Source organism: Gymnogyps californianus, chromosome 5 (assembly GCF_018139145.2).
Source record: "Gymnogyps californianus isolate 813 chromosome 5, ASM1813914v2, whole genome shotgun sequence".
NCBI classification, from domain to species: domain Eukaryota; kingdom Metazoa; phylum Chordata; class Aves; order Accipitriformes; family Cathartidae; genus Gymnogyps; species Gymnogyps californianus.
Window position 1 is genome coordinate 41,197,017 of NC_059475.1, and position 20,245 is coordinate 41,217,261.

General features: G+C 36.6%; 1 protein-coding gene across 1 annotated transcript in view; it reads left to right on the forward strand.

The window, feature by feature from the left end:
* The window catches only part of NUBPL (NUBP iron-sulfur cluster assembly factor, mitochondrial), a 91,460-nt gene that overhangs the window by 12,808 nt on the left and 58,407 nt on the right, over nt 1-20,245 (forward strand). The window contains exons 4-6 of the mRNA XM_050897550.1: nt 4,828-4,918; nt 18,957-18,996; nt 19,087-19,177. Of these exons, the coding sequence (XP_050753507.1) occupies nt 4,828-4,918; nt 18,957-18,996; nt 19,087-19,177 (222 nt within the window). The remainder of the gene's footprint in view (nt 1-4,827; nt 4,919-18,956; nt 18,997-19,086; nt 19,178-20,245) is intronic.

Genomic DNA, 20,245 nt, shown 5'->3' on the forward strand with positions numbered 1-20,245 from the left:
GTCTTGCAAATCTCTATCGCTCACAAGGCAGTGGCCAAGTTCAAAGGCTAAACTGAACTTTAATTACATTGAGAGTCTTGCCGGAGAAGTTAAAGGAAAGGATATTTTAGTGAGGTTATCTATGCCTGTAATTTGTACACTGCACAAAATGAAGCTGTAGGATTCTCATCTTTCAGGAATATATGCAAGAATATCTTCTTCATCTATTGATGTAGTGTTTAGTTTTCTTGTAAATACAGAATCTATGCCTGGTGACTGTGAAAACTTTTTTTCATTTCTTAGTGTAGGTGAGAGACATTTCTAAATTGGAATGAAAACTTTACTGTATTTGTACTGGGGTAAGAGATGCATTGATTATATAGATGTACCTTACGCTGAATATTTGTCACAAATCTTTAAAGAGGTCTAATTGGGCAAATTAATATCTTGTTGAGAAGATTAATGGTAGTGAAGTAAAAAGGATGATGTAGTCAATGATGTAAAAGCAGAAGATGAAGAGGAGTTGTAGTTCTTTACCACAGTCCTTTATCCTGTAAATTTTGGTTTTTTTGTGGTCTTGAGCTCACCAATGATCAAATGAGACTATGACAGCTGGCACCAATACTGCAGAAAGAGCAAATCCTGGCAGTAGTTAGCCTATGCTAGAGAGCATTTAGCTAGAGAGGTGGGGAAACCTTAAAAGCATTGATAAGAAGGTAAATGTGAACATCTGTGAGTGTTTAAGTATACTTTTTGCTGAATGGACCAAGAGAATACTTTTGTGTTTTCATGTGCCGACAATATATTTATTTCTACTTTTGAGTTCTCTCTGCCTGATGGAATATTGGTAAGGATCTTTCTCTTTATGAAGAGGTTGATAATTCTGCATGTGTTAGTTTAGTATATTTTTTCAAAGTAGCTTCCAGTGAGGTGGAAGTACATGATTAAATCATATGGGAATGGTTACATTGTCAGTTATATCTTGAGAGTTTAAGCTGTTCAGAACTTGCAGTAAGGCAACAAAAAAATACAGGTCTCTAGAAAGTGTTTTCCAAGTGTAGTAAAGTTGAAGATTGATTCAAACTTTCTTTCACAGCTGGGCAGGTGGAAGGAAAAGGACACATGTTAACTTGAGAACAGCTGTTCTGAACTTGGTTGTTGCTGTGCCAGCTGGAGAGATGGAATGCTGTTTGTTTAATAGCACAGGATAGAAATATTTTTGTAAGGAGAAAATGCAGCCATGAGAAGACAATGGAGTTGTATTACTTGAATCCTGTTCCTGCAGAGTGCCAAGGGTGGCTGTAGCAGTGGTGTGTGCTGTGCTCTGAAAAATACTTAGAAGCAGGGGGACTTCGACATGCTTGGATGTGCTTTGAGTGCTGCATTTCTGTCTGCGTAATGCTAGCATTACTTAAGAAAAAAAATGATTCAGCATTGGTATGAGATGTATATGCATATGAAAATAATATCAGAGGACATTAGAGGCATCCTAGAGCTTTTTTTTTCTTTTGTTGCCTTCTTCGTCCTGCTTGTGATCCCCTATAGTCTGTTCCTTCTGCCCAGATGTTCTTTTTTGCCTTGTCTGATGTTATGCATGTTTTTTAGGATTTCTTTTAATACAGCAGTACTTTGAAAGATGTGCTGATTTATATGGTGTGGGTTATATGGGTGAAAACACAATTTATTAAAATTTAATTTAATTTTTTTTATTATTGTAACTCATGCATCTGGATTAAACTTCACTTAGTGTGAGAAGTATCTGGTGTTGGTAATTCTGATTAACAGTTTCATGTGGTAGCATCCAGGTGTGTGCAAATTATTTAATCTCTTGAGGATTTAAAACATTGTAAATGCTGGAAGAGATGATCTGGACTGTGCTGTGCCTGTCTTAAAAGATCCCGTGGTAGCTGCCATAATGCTTTTCCAAGATAATTAAACCTTGACTAAAGGGTTATTATTAGTATCCTAGGGATGCTTACATAATGCAATGCAGGGATAGCTGGGAGAAACAAAACTCAAAACCTTAGCTTATTGGGGCAATGCTTTCTGTATAAGCTGCTACTTTTAGGCAGTATGAACTCTTTTTACCTAACATGTTGAATTGCTTAGTGAAGGAAAAAAACCTACCTTAGGCTATCTTTAGTGAGGTTCTGCCAGTGATTTAAAGATTTTCCAAAAGACCTTTCTCCTATAATCCTGTGGAAAGCACTGTACTTACAGGAACATTTGTGCTTTCATTAACATGAATTGTAGAAACTGGAGAATCTGTTAACTATTTTTCTGTTTGAAGACAACTGTTTTATTGAACCATATCCACGAACAAAAGCAGTGCATCTCGGAAACAGGCATCTGTCTTACTTTTGAGTAAGTGTGTAAATTTTTTTGAGAAGCTGTCAGGTTTATTGTATTAGCTTGAAACAAAGATCAGCTTTGTAATTTGGAGTAGTAGCTGAATATGCAAAGTCCTCCTAGGTAAGTGAGGGATATTTTTCTCCAGTGTGCATGTATTTAGTCTTCATTTCAGGAAATTTGGTACACTCGTAGATACATTCCTGCTGACTCCTAGGAATAAGTGGCCTGTGGTGGTGAAGATCTGACTATACCCAGGAGGTCATGAAGTCAATCTAATTTAGACCATTGTAAATCTTCAGTCCCTTTAGGCTGAAAACAAAACTGTAATGAGTTGTAAGATCATTGTAGTTAGTCAGTCAGTGGGTAGTCCCCCCATTTGTTGGGGCGAAAACCCTCAGAAAGTTGAGGGAAAGGATGTCAGTCAGGTTTAAAACATTATGTAGGTTTTTCTGCAAATATTTACTTTCATTTGAGAAGGAATTAGGTGGCACAGCTGTTAGATGATGTTTTGATAGGTTCGATTAGCTGCTGACACAGATAAAGGGACTGAGTCATGAATCTTTCTAATCTGTTAAAATATGCATTTTGTACAAGAACAAAGAAGCTCTAATACTGTTGTGGATGTCTTTGAAGTCTAACATAAAAATGGGTCTTTTCAATCTTTTTGAAATTGCAGCTTTCATACAGTAGGCAAGAAGTAGAATAATTTGTCAGTGTAACTCCTGAACTTTTTTTGTAATAGCTTTCACAAGATGTTATAAAGAAAGAAAAGTTAAAAAAATCTAAATTAAATAATCCATGTAATTACATATGCTTTGCTCTGTTTAATAAAAAAGTATATTGAATGACTGAACCCAAATTTGGTTGATTTTTGTAGTAAAAACTTATTTTTCAAAGTACATAGTAGATCATGTATGGTAATGCATTTTTTACTTCTCAGTTGTAAAATTTATGATGCATTTGGCTTATATTAGGTATATTTAACACTTTAAATTGTTCAGCTGTTAAGGGTGTCTTCAGGCTTCAATATCAACAGCTTAAAAAAAGAGAAGAAGAAAAAAAAAAAGCAACCCCAACAGAAAAACAAACCCCCAAACTCAAATTATTACATATGTTGTAGTAAAAAGGGTCAGTCTTGCTTCTCAGGTGTCTAGGCTTCTATGGGTTAATTTCTTTATCTTAATTGAAATTCAGATTTATTTAGAAGTAATAGCCTGAATACCTAGGTTTTTAATCCAGGTGCATCTCTGTTTTTAAAAAAACAAACAACAAACAAACTGATTGTGATGCCACAGAATATACTTCATGTTTAGAAATCCTGTTCAAGGGTAGAGATGCTGTATACTTGCATTAAAAGCCTCGTTATACTCTTCTTCTAACCAGAAACTTGATAGTTATCAATGAGCCTTTATGTCTCTCACCATCTTTCCCATCAAAACTGTGATAACAAAATGGCTTAATATATGATACCAAATTACGAAAGCATCATCCAAAAAATGAAGCACATATTTTGAAACACTAACAGTGAAAGTCTGATTCGGCATTGTTGGAAAAGCTCCCGTTGCTGCCTTAACCTTTCAAACAAGCCCTTAAACATACTTGCTTACAATTTTGCAAAATGTTGAATACAGTTAGCTTTTTATATTAGAGAAACTTGACGTTCAGCATTTTAAAGGGCTTGCTCTTTACTACTGAATTTGCAGAACTTGGTAATTGGTAGTGTGTCTTGCCATCTGTAGGAAAAATAGTTTAATTTCCACAAAATATGTGTGTGTATCTATAAAAAAGCATACAGAAATGAATCTTGTAAGTCTGGACTACATAGTTGAAATAATTTTTCTTTAAAGTTTATTGCCTAATGTACCATATGTAGTTGAAGAAACCCATTTTTTAGCGTTCTTTTGTGTAAATGCATTTGATTTAAATGTTATGCCTGCTTAATTGGCTTCAGAGACTTGCATTTCAGTATTTTCAAGATGTCTGCAAAAGTTTACTCTGGCCACTTAAATGGAAGAGAAAAATATGGTTTTTATGTTTTTCACATTCCTTGTAGTCACTAGTATAATTCAAATTGCATTAATTTGAATATATTTACAAACATTGCTTGTTTTTTTTACAATAAAATTTGATACCTTTTAAAAAAAGTTAAAATATTATTTTAACTGCATGAATGTTCATGGAGTAGAGATAACATTGCTTATAATGTTTGTTAATATAAAGTCTGTGGTCTACATTGTAAGTAAGAAAATGTGCAAGTGAGGATTCTGTGTATTGAGAATCTAGATTTTTGTGAAGACATCTGGCTCAACTTGTAGAGACATTGTTATATTGCATGCTTCAATTGCAATTTAGAAGGAAAGGAAACAGTGATAACATGTCTAAAATCAAGATCATATTTTTATTTCTATGGGCAGTTTTGAAATTTTGCTCAACTAATAATTCATAAAGGAAGACAGACATTTTGACAAATGCTTTTTTTTGTTGTTCTTTACACAGACAAAAGAAGTTGGTTTACTTGATGCAGACATCTATGGACCTTCAATTCCAAAGATGATGAACTTAAAAGGAAACCCAGAATTAACATCAAGTAAGTGGAAGTGATTTTTCTTGCTGTCTTCTTTGTACAAGGATGAGCATGGACTACTCATTGGTGCTTCCTTGGTGTGGCGCAGAAGGGATGCAAATGGAAGATGAAGACTTAGTGTATTTTTTTTTTTATTATTTTTTATTTTTAGTAATGAGGTTGCTTTCAAAGCTAGCTTGTACAACTAGGAGCATATTCAGGGTCGTCTTTTTTTTTTATGTTGGTCTGTAGGCTTTGGGAGTTTCATGGATTATTACTAGAGACACTGGAAAGGGTAGCTAGGAAAGGAAGGTTATTGTCAGTAGTTTTAAACTTGCTGTACAGGATCCCACTATAGAAGACCTCCAAATTGAAAACCAAAAGCCACTAGTCTAGGGAAAAAAAAAAAAAAGACTAATGTAGGAAATAAGAGAAGGATCATTACAGTAGCTTGTATAAAATGTCATTGAAATGGTTGTGTTTGATCTGTCTGTCTTCAGCCAAACATGCCAGGCCACTTGATTCATTTTTATTTGAAGTTTTGTGTTTAGGAATGCAGTGGTGGTGACTTCACTACCAGAACGTAAAGACAGTAGACAAAACTCCGAATTTTCCTTCTGCTAGGAAGGATTCTGGTCTGGGGAAAAGTGAATTCAGGTAGGATAGTCTGGAGAGAAATAAGGAAGACCTAAAGTAGAAAGGTTGCATCAAGTCTGTTTACCTTTCAGAAATGTAACTTCCACCCAGGCCAACCAAGGGTGAAACTGAAGAATGGCTTTATCCTGATACCCTGTTCATGTGATACTTGAGTGCAAGGGAGTGTGCTTTTTTTTGGGGGTGGTAGGGACACTGAGGCGATAGGATTTGTTTAATGCTTTGTTTTGCCCGTCCTGTGATAAAGTGCATGTAATTATAAAAATTAAAAATATGTAACTACAGACAAAAACAGTCCCACACTATAACACCTGGCCTACACATTAAAAAGTACTAGGATCCTACTGAAGAAAGTACAAACTGGCAATATGTGTTGATGGGGAGGGATCAAGGACATGTACCAGTTCAAATAGGACATAAAAGGGCTTCCATGAAATAATCAACTGTAAACACCCATTAACGTTTGTGGGCAGTAATCGCTAGGTAAAAGAGAAGTGAAGTATTCCTTCCACGTCCTTTCATGCCATGATCTTTGTTTATTTATCATAGACTCGTAGAATAGTTTGGGTTGGAAGGGACCTGTAAAGATCATCTAGTCCAACCCCCCCTGCAGTGAGCAGGGACATCTTCAACTAGATCGGGTTGCTCAGAGCCCTGTCCAACCTGACCTTGAATGTTTCCAGGGATGGGGCATCTACCACCTCTCTGGGCAACCTGTTCCAGTGTTTCACCACCCTCATTGTAAAAAATTTCTTCCTTATATCTAGTCTGAATCTACCCTCTTTTAGTTTAAAACCATTACCCCTTGTCCTATTGCAACAGGCCCTGCTAAAAAGTCTGTCCCTGTCTTTCTTATAAGCCCCCTTTAAGTACTGAAAGGTTGCAATAAAGTCTCCCCAGAGCCTTCTCTTCTCCAGGCTGAACAACCCCAACTCTCTCAGCCTTTCCTCATAGGAGAGGTGTTCCATCCCTTTGCATCTACTCTGCTATTGTTGTAGAATGTCCATTTGTAACTGATCTTAATTTGTGCATGTTTATGGGCGTTGTGGTGGTTGTTCTATACATTCTCACTTGGTATAAAGTATGCAGAATGAAGCAGTGCCAATATCTTTAAATGGTGGTTATTGAGCTTGCAATTTTAGCCTCTGAAAAATTAGTAAGTGGCAAACTTAGGATTTCTTATATAATTAAAATTCTGTCTCCTTATGCTTATACCTCGTACTCTGGATAAAGAAAAAGTAATGTATTTCCGTATATAGATGCACTGCATGTGCTTATACAGGTAACTGTCAAATTGAGTACTTTCTACATTTAAGTACCTGGCTTACAAATACAGACTTTATTTAGATTAATTTCTAAGAGAGAAGGAGAGTACTTGGTTTTGTTTCTTGGGTTTCTGTTTTATTTTTTGAAATCAAAGGCTAATTCTGCTGTGTAATAAATAAATAACTGAACCTTCTCATGTGTCGTCAGTAGAGTTTGACTTCCTGATACAAATTGAAGTATTCTTGCATTCTCTTGTACTTTGGACCCCATTGAGTGTATATGTCATACAGGCTGTGTTTTCCCGTAACAGATTTTTTTGCTATGAGTTTTTCATTTGAAGTGCAGTATGCAATATGAACACAAAAGGGACTATGTTGCAGTGTTCTTTGTATCTCTCCTCTTTTCCTTTCTATGTGACTCTGACTTTTTCCTTTCCAAAGGAGATCAGGTAAAAATTTGATTCTCCATTTTTTTTTTTTCTCACTGTCTGAAAAATTGATTAGGTAGCTTTAAGATTCTTATACATTTTGCTATGTATTTTATCAATCCATGCCAAATTTAAATCCATGTCATGAGCCACAAATAAGAAGCAAGTTGCCCAGTCTATTTCATATGGTCATACAAATTAACTTGCTAGGAATGCAAGAACTTAAGAGTATATTCAGTCAGATATTAGGGCAGCTCAATTTTGTTTGTATATAAATTTCAGTGACTGTAGATATTTTGGGTATACAGGTGAGAATTCACTATAAGCTTTTGTCTTAACATGTTTCGAGTGCTGTTAAACATATGGAATGCAATGTAATAGAAAGAAATTGGAGGATTTCCCTGAATTGAAATTGCTGCTGTTGACTTGTAAGCACTAACATTTTGATCGCTAAAATGTATTCTTTCTACTTCTGTGTGGAATGTACAAGCAAATATTATCAGGATTTAAGAACATACCTTATTTTTTAACTGACAGAAAATGAATTTGCGTATTTCAAAAGCTTGGCACATCACAGAAGTCTACTGAGAAACTCATGTAGTAATTCAGTATGAATGATAACAGGATAGAATTTGTATTTCAGGAATTCTGTGCACTTCTCTGTGCACTTTTAACTCTTGAGTTGATGAAGCTGTTAGAGTAACAATGGAAGTGCTGGCAAGGTAGCTGACACTAAGATGATTTCATTGTGAAAATAGGAATTTGGAGGGCGTAGGAAGCTTTAATTGTGAACTTCAAGGATTCCTTTAATGAGTGACAAATAGGACAAGCTTGCAAGGAAGTGATCCATCAGAGGTGTATATATAGGTGTGTACATACATGTATAGATATAAAAGCATGTATAACCCTTGTATTTTGGTATAATGAGGTTTAGTGTTATTTTCTGGTTTCTTACTACATTTTCAAGAATAAAACATAAACTCTGAGCAAATATTGTTTTGTACAGTAATTGAGCAAACCCAGGCAGTTCTGTGTTAAAGATGTGCATTAGCAACGTATACATAACAATAAGTCAATTAAACTTTTTTTTTAATAGCATAGCAATCAAAATTTATGTTTAAAGTCTATTGCTGTCTTCAGTGTGAGGCCTGGATTTGAAAATGAATCTGTAGAGTAATCCTGGGTGGTTCTGAGCACTCTTGTACTCTTTGATTTCTATTTCTTTTCTCACATGTAGCAGTTGAAAAGGGATTAGGGATGCCTGGTACCATACAGAATAAATCCGTGCAGCAATTATTACTTCTGAATAGAAATTATTATAGTTATGCTATAATTTAAGTTTTCAAAATGAATTAGGAGTTCTTAGTGAGGAGAGAGTCTGTATGAATGGAAGATACTCCATTAATTTAATTTTGCAAACTGTAGTACATTGGAAAATCTGCTAACATTTAATAGGGTGTCATTCAAAATACTTTGACTAAATGGTTGGGGAAATATTGGTTAATAAATTCACAACTGAATTTAATTAGCTAATGGAGGATTATCTAACTATGGAATAAATATTAACGTCAGCTACAATATGTACACAGGGCAGTGCTTATAACACAAGTAACAAAAGCATTACTTCTTTCCCCAAATAATTTACTTAAAAGCTGTTTTCTGGTTTAGTGAACTGCATAATTTCATTTTTTTCCTTTTTTAAAAATCTACCATTTAAACTAGTTGGCAGAGAGTAAAAGCTATTATATTGCCAAAAAGATACTGCCATTTTGCCAGATAAATATACCATTTCTTCACTTAATTTAAATGATTATGAAGGTTTTGGTGGGCTATTTTTCTTTGTGACAGTTGAGTGCTCTCAATATTTCAAAGCTTTGTTGCCGTTTTATGATATCCTCAGTGTCTTTTTTATTTCTTAATAAAATAGCATATTCAGAAGATCAGTAGCAGGCATTAGTTTTCAAAATTTGGAATAAAAAGTAATTTCTGAGAGAAAGCTAGCAGTAGTTGTGGCTGGCCCCATTGAGTCTACTAATATTGCAGGAGCTATAGAAATGGAATTACTGATAAAATTCTAAAGTCAGAAATGGACTTTTTCACTGGGACACATTTACATGTCTGCTATTCTTTAGGCTTTGATAGCAGAATCTTGTAACAGAAAGTGATAATTTAAAATAGCATCTGTTGTGACTGTCGTGGTTTAACCCCAGCCGGCAACTAAGCACCACGCAGCTGCTTGCTCACTCCCCCCACCCAGTGGGATGGGGGGGAGAATCGGCAAAAAAGAAAAAAAACCCAAAACAAACATCAGCATGTTATCAACATTATTCTCATACTAAATCCAAAACATAACAGTATACCAGCTACTAGGAAGAAAATTAACTCTATCCCAGCTGAAACCAGGACATTGTTTAAAGATGTCTGCTGGAAATAGCTGTATCAAGGGATTGTGGTGCATCCATTTGAGGGTTATAAATAGAAAATTTGAAGTGGACTAGTTAAATAGAGCAAATGTTACATAGGTAGGGTAACCATGAAGAAGTAACCATAGGTTACATATTGAGGTAACCATGAAGAAGTTTCTTGATCTTGCATAAGGGTTTAATTTTAAAGATGCAGCTTGTATTCTCAAAGTAAGTTGTCTTTGTCATGCTTTACCAGTGGAACTGCATCACAATTAATTTAAATAAAAACTGAATTTGATTCTTTCAGAAAAGTCGTATTTGCTACTACCATTACCTCTTGATTTGTGAACAGGTGATTTTTTTAGGTTGTTTGTAGTCTAATGATATGCTTTACTGATTCTGTTTTGAAAGAAGTCTGAACGGAAACCCTGTGTTTTACTTTTGGTGATGTCTTATCCCAGTTTATCTGGATGGCTGAAGTAGAGCAGTCCCACGTGTCTTACATGTGCCAAAATAATAATTCAGAATGTTATAATTAGTTGTAGTTTATATTTTGGAGGCTCTTTCATATGTGATGAAGTAGTTGAAAATGAGAAGAATACTCAAGTGTTAAATATTTTATTCTGGACCTTGACTATTGCCCTCAAGCCAACAATTAACCTCAAACTGGATTAATTCCGTTATTGTTGAGTTCAATTGTGGAAAAAATTGATGACCTTTACTTGGAAAGAAAAGGAGGTGGAGGATACCCAACTCTGCAAGGAATTGTTTATAGGCATGCAGTTGTTAGCTGCTGTTTAAAAAATAAAAAACCTCTAGACAGCTAATTTATTAACATTTTGTTCTTCATTATATGTAAATTCATACTTACTTTTTTGCCTTTTTTTGTAATTGTGTAAGATGAGAAATGTAGTGTAGTAATTAAAGCCTCTTACTGAGAGCAGTCTTTTTCGGATAAATGGCAAATAAAATTTTACTAAATGCTATTGCAATAGAAATTACTGCAACACTGTAACCTGAAAAAATACATTTCAAGTACTTGAAAGCGGAACTGTATTACTCTTCATGTTGTTAATCCTGCAGTGCAGTAATTACAAGTGTTTTGATATGGATTATGGCTAGCAAATATTCATTACATTACAAACTTTACTCTTAGAGATACAAATGGTTTGTTTGGTTCAACTTTTATACAAATTGGAATTAAATTGCAAAATGGTTTTATTATAGTAACATGATAGATACACATTTCATTGTACATACATAAACAGAAATGATTCATTTTTTTGTTTGTACACTGAACACATTTACCTTTTTGCTTATTTCAGAGGAATAATGTTTCCATCCCTCTTCTCTGCTAGAAGCGAAATTAAAGAACTGTAACTAATTCTGAATTTTCTCAATATTTTTACCTTGCAATGTCACTTTCATGTTTTTTTCTCTGTGGGTTTCTTGCTGTATTTTCCCTCTTTCCTTCCCCTTCTCTACAATACAATGGAGTAGCTTTTCAGAATAAAGAAATGAAGTGGAATACATAAAAAATAGAAAAAATGTATTTAATTCTTTCCTATAGTGACCAGAGGCTAACAGTGACAGTAAGAGTTTAAAAGCTAGCATCTCTTTCCTTTGCTTTAGCTGATGGTCATAATCTTGTAAAGTACATAGAACTTCACTTTAGAAATGGTGAAATTAGAATAAAATCGCAGAAGGATGTATGAGGGGATTCATGTGAAATGCAAAAGGGAATATTTAATATACACAAAATACATTTTTTTTAAAGTGGAGAATCAACAAGTTTACTGTAGTTTTCATCTGTCATCAGTGTCCAGGTGCTTGCCTTTTTTTTTTTTCTTTTAAATTACACATAATCCTTTGAACAGTTTTTTCTTCCATGTCTTTTCATCTACATTTCTTTTTTTGGGTCTTGATTACAATATTGAACCTAAAAAGGCTGAATCGACTCAAATGTATTGAGTTCCATAGTTTTGCTTTGAAAGCAATGAAAGTCCCTAGTTAACTGGAATGTTTTTTGAAATTAGATCTTGAATTGAAGGTAATGCGTAGGGAAAGTCTGCCCCTTGGGTTCCTGCTTCTCCCTGTTCTGCTTTACTGTTGTCTGTCATTGTTATGTGACTGACCTGGGCAGTCCCCCTCTCACAGAAACAAGTCAGTGCCTCAGATAACATGAGCCTTCCCAGAGGTTTTGTGTGTCAGGACAGAAGCCTTGAACTGAATGTTGTATTAGTCTATTTCATTCCTCATGGGTATAATGAACTGAAAGAACCCACCCAAATTAGTCTAATAAAGCTTTTGATCCACTATAAATAAACTTTTTTGGCTCCATGGGGATCTGAGGGCTTTTCAAAATGTGGGTTATTTTAGTGATTGTAAGGAAGACATTTGTGGTGGAAGGTAATGGCAAGATACTTAAAACTAGTCCTGTGTTACTATTCTAAACCTAGCAAGTCAGCAATGCTTTAAAATGTAACAAAGATATGACTAAATCACTGTGCTGTTAACTTGCGCCAGACTTCCTTTTGAAGTATAGTCTTCCAGCAAGCAATTAGTTCTTTTGCTTTTAGGTAGGACTGATGAAGTCATATCTGTAAAACAGTACCGTAAATGAAGAAGCTTTTACAGAGCTTTGTTTCCTCTGCGGTCTGTCAGGAGGAAAAAAAGTGGAAAACCTACTCAGGTAATGGGGTTGGTAGACTGACTAAATATGAGAAGCAAATCTTTTGGGAAAAGGTGCATTTCTTTATGCATTTGTTTCTTAAAGTTGAACTGTGAGCATTGAATAATGCTCTTTGAGTCTCATTGCTAGTTTGCTTTGGTTTAAGTATTTGTGATGTCTTTGTGGTTAGATAACACTGTTACTGCGAGGTGTAATGTGAAATCACAGTCTTCCTTGTGTGGAGCTCTTCAAGCTTAAAATACAAATTGCAGTATTTCTGGGGCAATCCTGCAGGTAAACTTACAACACAGTGTGAAATCAAGCTTGAAGTCTCAATTAATCTGTCACTTGCCATAGAATATTCTGGACTTCTGGCATAAGCAGTTAAAACAATGATTACAGTTAATGATTTAAAATTTGTGACTCGGACTAACCGTCTTTTGGTGACAGCGTCCCTTCCCCTCTGACAGAGGTTGACATCTCTGTGTTTTATTGCGGGATACCCTGGGGCCCTGTTGCTGTTTGTCCCCCTCCCCTCTGCCGCATTTATCTTCCCTTGACCGCACTGTGGGTGGAATTCACTTGCCTTTGCTTAGGAAACTAGTACTGCTTTAAACATGCTGGCGTATGGTGTCTGGCATCTAGCTGCCCCTTCAGAAGGTATGGCTCACCGCTATGTTCTCTGTCAAATCTGCTAGCCATGTACAAATCTCAGCTCCCTAAGGCATCCAGAGTGGCAGGAGACATCTACATTTACACAAGTAAAGCCCAACCTTTTTGCTACTCTTCCTGTCGTATGTCTCCCCCCTTCCTTCCTTCCTACTTTACCCCCCTTCCTTCCTTCCTCCTTTCCGCCTCCTGTTGTTGGAAACCCTATATAGTCTGAAGCCTTTGTGTCCTTGACTGGAACCTGGATTGTCCCATTACAGAACGTTGATCTTGGGAGGTGACTTTCAAAATAAACAGCAAAGTAGTTCCTTATACTTTTACATAGCGACAGCCATATGAGAATTACTGTTTACTGTGATTAACAGAAGGTGCTGTGTAAGTTGGAGTCCTAACTTAGATTGTGGTAGAGTATTCTGTAGTCACTGCAGCATGAAATTGTACACAATTAAAAACCAGCTGATGCAAAAATTTTTGAGATTTTACAAGTGACCATAGTGGAAATCTGTTCCAGCTTGTTTGTGTGTATGGCACATTAATTGAGTTTGTCTCAGATAATGTTGTTTAATGTACTGGAATCCACAGGCTATTCTGCAGTGTCTCTCTCTGACTAGCATGGTGGCTGCGTGTTTTGTTGTGCCATACATCTTCTGTGTTTCAGGCAGTGGGATGTCACTGAGATGTGAGGAGGTGGAAAATAGCAATTTGTCATTAAAACCTCAGCTAATGATGAGCTGTGCGAACAGCAGCAGAACCTTTAGCTTTTGTATAAACTATGAAGAATATCAACTTGCTCAAATTTTGATAAATGTATGCAGAGGAGTTACAGTATGGGTTTTATTAAATAACATAATATGAAAGATGAAGGAATACTGAAACTTAGAAGCTATTCAGAAATACACTTTTAAAGCTGCCACTTAATGCTTAGATGTGAGATGCTAAAACGTTACTCGGAGACTTAGGTATTGTAGACAATATGTAGTGTAACTTTCTACAGCTTTTTCTGTTGTACACTGTTCGCGCCTCAGTTTGCTTTTTAAAATTTAATTCTTTCAGATATATTTGAGAGTTTCAAGGGAGAATACATACAGCAATACACCTAAACCATTTAGATCTGCTAGATGTTCATCAGTTGTGCATTACATGCTTTTCAACATTGGAGATGCTGTAAGTGGAGCCATGGCTCTGTTAGAGCATCAGACCTTGGGGGAACACAGCATAGGTCTCCAAATCCACACGATTCTTGAATAACCTTGAATAATAACGCAAGTTTCACAGTCCAGGTCTTGATGCCCTCATCTGTAACATGAGATAATAATTCCCCACCTTAGAAGCATGTTGTTAGGTAAAAATGTTCATTTTGGGTGCATGGGTGTTACACAAACGGGGCTGGTGTAAAAATTAAGAATCAGGAAACAGATGCATTCAGAGCATAGCCCGGAGCTTGCAGTGGTGTCTGTGCTGCCAAACACTTCTGCATTGGTAGTGTCTTTGGAAACATTTGGAAATCTGCATGCAAAGGTTAGTAGGATATCTTTAACTGGAAAATCACAATTGTTCTACTTTTTGATGGATTTAGCTATTGATGTCCCATCTTAGAAGAACTCAGAAGTGCCACTTTCCTGCTTGATGACCAAAATCCAGTTAGGACAGACAGGTGATTTCCACTACTAAGATTTTTTGAAGACAAACATTTAGTAAAATAATTAGTTATTCTAGGAAGTCTCTGACCTTTCATTATAGTGGCAAGTTCCAAAAATAGCCGGGTACAAAAGGAAATCTTTAACAGGGAGGAAAATCCGAGCTTCTAATGTTCTCATCTCATGTTTTGGATTTTTTTTTTGCCTTTGAAATAGTAAAAAACCCAACCTACCCCTTATTTCAGACACTTGAAAACTCTGAGTGACTCCTCTGCATTAGTGCTTGCTCAGTCAGTGAGCTCAAAATAGATTTGCTTGGGTGTTGCATGATCCACTATACTCATATTTAATAATTGTAAGTTACCTTTTGCTTTTCTTAAACAGCATGATGCCTCCTAAGGAGATGTAGTATACTATCACAATCTTCTGGAATAATAATCTTTACTTACCTGATGAGATAAGACTGAATATAAGCCTTTACTTGCTCTAATGTATCAGTCAGCAGACCTCTTCTGAAAACTAAGCCAAGAAGTGAAATGTCTCCTTGTGGCTTAACCCCGGCGGGCAACTGAGCACGGCGCAGCCGCTTGCTCACTCCCCCCATGGTGGGATGGGGAGAGAATTGGAAGGGTACAAGTGAGAAAACTCGTGGGTTGAGATAAAGCCAGTTTAATAGGGAAAGCAAAAGCTGTGCACGCAAGCAAAGCAAAATAAGGAATTCATTCACCACTTCCCATCGGCAGGCAGGTGTTCAGCCATCTCCAGGAAAGCAGGGCTCCATCATGTGTAACGGTTACTTGGGAAGACAAAACACCATAACTCTGAAAGTCCCCCCCTTCCTTCTTCTTCCCCCAGCTTTATATGCTGAGCATGACATCATATGGTATGGAATATCCCTTTGGTCAGTTGGGGTCAGCTGTCCCAGCTGTGTCCCCTCCCAGCTTCTTGTGCCACCCCCAGCCTACCAGTGGGGTGGTGTGAGAAGCAGAAAAGGCCGTGACTCTCTGCAAGCCCTGCTCAGCAATAACTAAAATATCTCTGTATTATCATCACTGTTTTCATCGCAAATCCAAAACGTAGCCCCATACTAGCTGCTATGAAGAAATTTAACTCTATCCCAGCCAAAACTATATATAGCTCTATACATACTTTCTGTGCTGCACTAACCTGTGGCCACCATTGAACGGCTATGTTGGGCTTTCTAGAGAAAAAGAATGGAGTAACTCGGTTACCTTGTCAGGGTAGTCTGCAAGGCTTGATTTTTCTGGGGAAAAAAGTTTTTAAAAAAAAAAAATTTACAAAATGCAGAAGATCCATCCTAATGACTTCAACGTCATTCTTCCCCATGTGAGTAACAATCCAGCCTTCAGACCAGTCCTAGAAGTCTTTTAATCATCAGTCTGCTGTAATGCTGTCATTAATTTGCATGTGTCTGCTTTTTCCAGTGCCCTGCTTGTATCCTACCAGAAAAGGCATTTTATTGACATTTCATTGGTACTCTGTTGATCTTACTGATCTGATTTTGTACGTTCAGGGAAAACACAGCACCCTTTTATTTAGGGCCATCAAGCTTACTAAAAAGTTGTAAACAAGGGTATTTTGTTGATCTCTCAGCATAGGTGGCATAGTGTTGCTGTGTGTTGTGATTTTAAGAAATCTGTTTTGTTGTGTGTTGGATTTTTGGAGCTATATGGTAGGCATGTGATAACCGAGGAGGAAGTGTTAACTCTACTCTGAAAGCAAAGGGAATTAGAGGTGTTACTGAGATCTCATTAAGCTAAATCTTCTTTACATGTTATGTTTTAGAAAATCTTCACGAGACCCAGGGTGAAGGAGGAGGAATGCCTGTTGCTTTTGATGAGACAAGGGTGATTACCAGAGCCCACTGAAGCACTTCAGATTTGAGATAGTCTGAAGAATGCTGTTTCGCAGTAGGCAAACAGTGGGGTGCTCTGCAGTATTGTGTATTACTTTGAGAATATGCAGAACATTATAGCTAGAATATCCAGCAGGTTGTGAATTGTTCTTGTGCATTGTGTAAATTTGATTAAATCTTGCTGCTCGGAGCAGTTTATAGTCCTCGTTGTTAACTAAAGAAAATAAGATCCACTTTTCATAAAATGAAACTCTACTGTTGAGAAATAAACAGTGCACATGTTTTAACAACAGAGAGGCCCCTTTGGCTACTTTGTGTATCAGTGTTTGTGTGCTCACAGCAACTCTCCTATTTTACCCACTGAGGTGAAGGAGAGGGAGATCTCTGAAGGTGTGTCTGTTCTGTGAGATTAGTATGTCTACCTGGGCTCTATACAGAAGAAACCGTCCATGCAGATAGTGGATGTTGAGATGTTAGCCTCTGGATATTTGACTGACTGACTGCAGAGCACTTGGATTGAACTGAGAAGTGGCATAGTATTTTGGTGAACTTTCTCAGAATAAATGCATCTTTTCCATTTTTCTTACCTTCCAGTTCCTGGTCCTCATGTGCCGAGTGGTCAAAGATTGGCCTCCTCTTTTTGTTTTCTTCTGTTTTTTTCTTAAAATCGTTCTTATTTCATGGTAAAAATGAAGCAGACCTTGAATCTGCAGTGATACATGCTGTTGCAGATACTTTTTTTCTTGTTTCTTTTTTTTAAACCCTCTCATAGGTAAATATGTAGTAATTTTTCTCAAGACTTCTAACAGTATTATGACTTGTGGCGGTACATATGTTGTTTACAAGGACACCAAAGCAGTGCCTAGAGATGGGTCTAGGCTGAAGTTTGGATGTCATCAACCTCTTCATAACAAAACTATCCTACTGCAAGGGGGAGAAGTAAGACTGTGATTCCTAGAAATGCGGTTAGACAGTATAATGCCACCAAAATAAGCCCTGACTAAACACTCAAGAGCTGTGCAAGTAGAGAAGAGTTGACTGTGCAGTGCATCAGTCCAAGCCCATCTCTTTTCCAATAGCAGTTCCATACTCATTCCTGAATGCAATAGTCATGCAAGTGATTTGTTTAGCTTCCTATTTTGTTCTTTTTGATTTGTAAACCAAAACATCCAATTTATTTTCAGCCATATTTCTACAAAATTACATAGCTTGAATGCCCACTTACTTGATTGCTTGAAAGCTTTCATCTGTAGAGTTTAGGTGTTTAGTTTGCGTGCTCTTAGGTGTTATTTTGTCTGAATTTGAAGTTCAGCTTTGAATGCACTGCATTATATTCACATTGTTTTTATTTCACTATCTATATATATTTTACTTTGGGTGCATCAAAGGTTTCTGTCAAAATATGTATTATAATATTTTTTTTTATTGCTTAAAGTATTTTTTCTATTTTCTGCTGATTCCTGCCTGTGCATGCTCTTAAAATAAACCAGCTAGACCAAATAAATTTCCTTTTGTTCTTTTGTGTGTGTGTGCGCCATTTTGAGATAAGTTGTGGACTTAGATGGCAGAGACTATAAAGAGGAGTCTCTGGCTTTTGCGAGGTTTTGTTTTGAATGCACTCTTTTTTTTTTTTGTTGTTGTTTACTTTCTGCTTACTTGCCCCTTTGCAGCAGAACAATTACAGTATTCCCCCCCCTTTTTTTTTCTTGACACTGGAAAGCATAGGAATATGGAGCATGACAAGGACATTACCTCTGCAATGTTCAAACAAGCATCTTTTGTTCCTACAGAAATTTTAGAAGTCCTGCAGACTTCTGTCAGTCTGAAAAAATCCAGGACTTCTTACCCGGAGCTGTTGACAGCATGTAGTTTAGGGGTGGCTTTATTTGGTACCTCTCCTCTGGGATTCCAAAGCAGACTTAATACAAGGAAAAGAATTCCCCAAAACACTGGTGTGTTAATGGGAATGATCCTCTGATTCATGAGATTAGTGAATACCATAGTTTAAAAAAAAAAATAAAAATCCCATTGTGTTGTAGGACTTTGATTTTGTTCTGATATAAATGACTCAGCTTTTAGCAAAGTATTGCAGAAATAGAAGACTGCCTAATAGGAGATTTATGCCTCGCAGCATGGGGATTTCATACAAATAGATGAAGTCTGTTTTGGCAACACAAAGTGACATTATATTATGGGCAAATGCATTGTTATTCTGGCAAAAGACTAATAGTATCAGTAAAATGTAACAACCTAAGAAAAAGTGGGGCCAGGTTCTTGGATAGAATAGATAAATATATACATATATTGAAGGGATGAGGGGGAAAATAGACAAATGCTTTTAACAGAGAGGGAAAACTGCTCTTAAAAGGAAAAAAAATTGTGTTAGCTTATTTCTTTAAAAAAACCAAACCCAAAACCAACTCCCCCCCAAAAAAACCTTGTTTGCTTCTGTTTTAGAAAATCTAATGAGGCCCCTTAAGAACCATGGAATCGCATGGTGAGCATATGTTTTAATTTAAATCAAGCTTCTTTACAGATGTACTTGGTATTGTGCTGGAAAGCTTAAGTTTTTGCTTTGTTGTTTCAGCATGTCTATGGGTTTCTTGATAGAAGAGACTGCCCCGGTTGTGTGGAGAGGGCTCATGGTAATGTCAGCTGTTGAGAAATTGTTGAGACAGGTAAGGACTTAGGTACATATTTGTGTTTCAAACTAATTGGTTATTTTAAAATGCATTTAACTGATATATGAGTGTCCATGACATCATTTCATACATTAGTGGTGAGCATTTTTGTATCTTGGTCTTCTTAAATTCTTAAGAATTTAATCTTAACTTCAGGTAAGAGGGAAAGTTGACACTTTTTGTGTTTACCTATCCCCTTCAAATAGAGCTGTTGTTCCATGCATTTGCTGAGTGAATCACCCCAGTTTGCCTTCCTTCTCATTCCTTGTTATGTTTCTTTATGCAATTTTTAAAAAAAAAAAAGGCATTTTGAAGTTGCCTAAGGATTTGAACGTATAGGTATCTATGCATATCTGTATTCCCTTATGTGCTTGTTAATTCACCAGCACTAAGAATTCTTGGATGGCGTTTGACATATGACAGGTACATGAAAATCATTAGATACCATCTCTGTGTAATGCAGATAGATTGTTAGTTAATAAATTTCCTGGCATATGGAAGCGAGGTGGCTTTTTTATTTCTTGACAGATTCCCCCCCCCCCCCCCCCCCCTTATTGCGAATAGATCTGTGAAGTGCTAATGAGACAAACAGCTGAAAAAAATGCATTAAGGCTGCATGTTTAGACTTTGAAGTGACCCAGATTGTTCATGGCTGACATCCATTCCAGAGATTTCAATATATACAGATTGGAGATCACTAGGTTTCTGTATGTCTTTTCTAAATGCCTCCAAATCTTGTGCTCCCTTAATGACTGAAAAGAAGATTTTTGTTTTTTTAAGCCCCCCCCCCCCCCCCCCCCCCCCCCCCCGCCTTTTCCCATTTTTACTGAATTCTCCTCTAACACAGACTTTAGAATAGTGGCAATTATTGCCCTAGTCAGAAAAGGCAAGTGTCTGCCAAAATTTCAGGAAGAACATCTTTGTCTAGATTTGGCCTTTAAAAATAAGGAGTATCCATGCCAATAGCTGTGGAAGGCTGTTCTGACCTCTTTGCGTGTTGCATTGCGTTGGCCTGTAAGGCTCACAAAGACTAGGGCCTAAAACCTCGAAGGTAGAGCTGAAGTT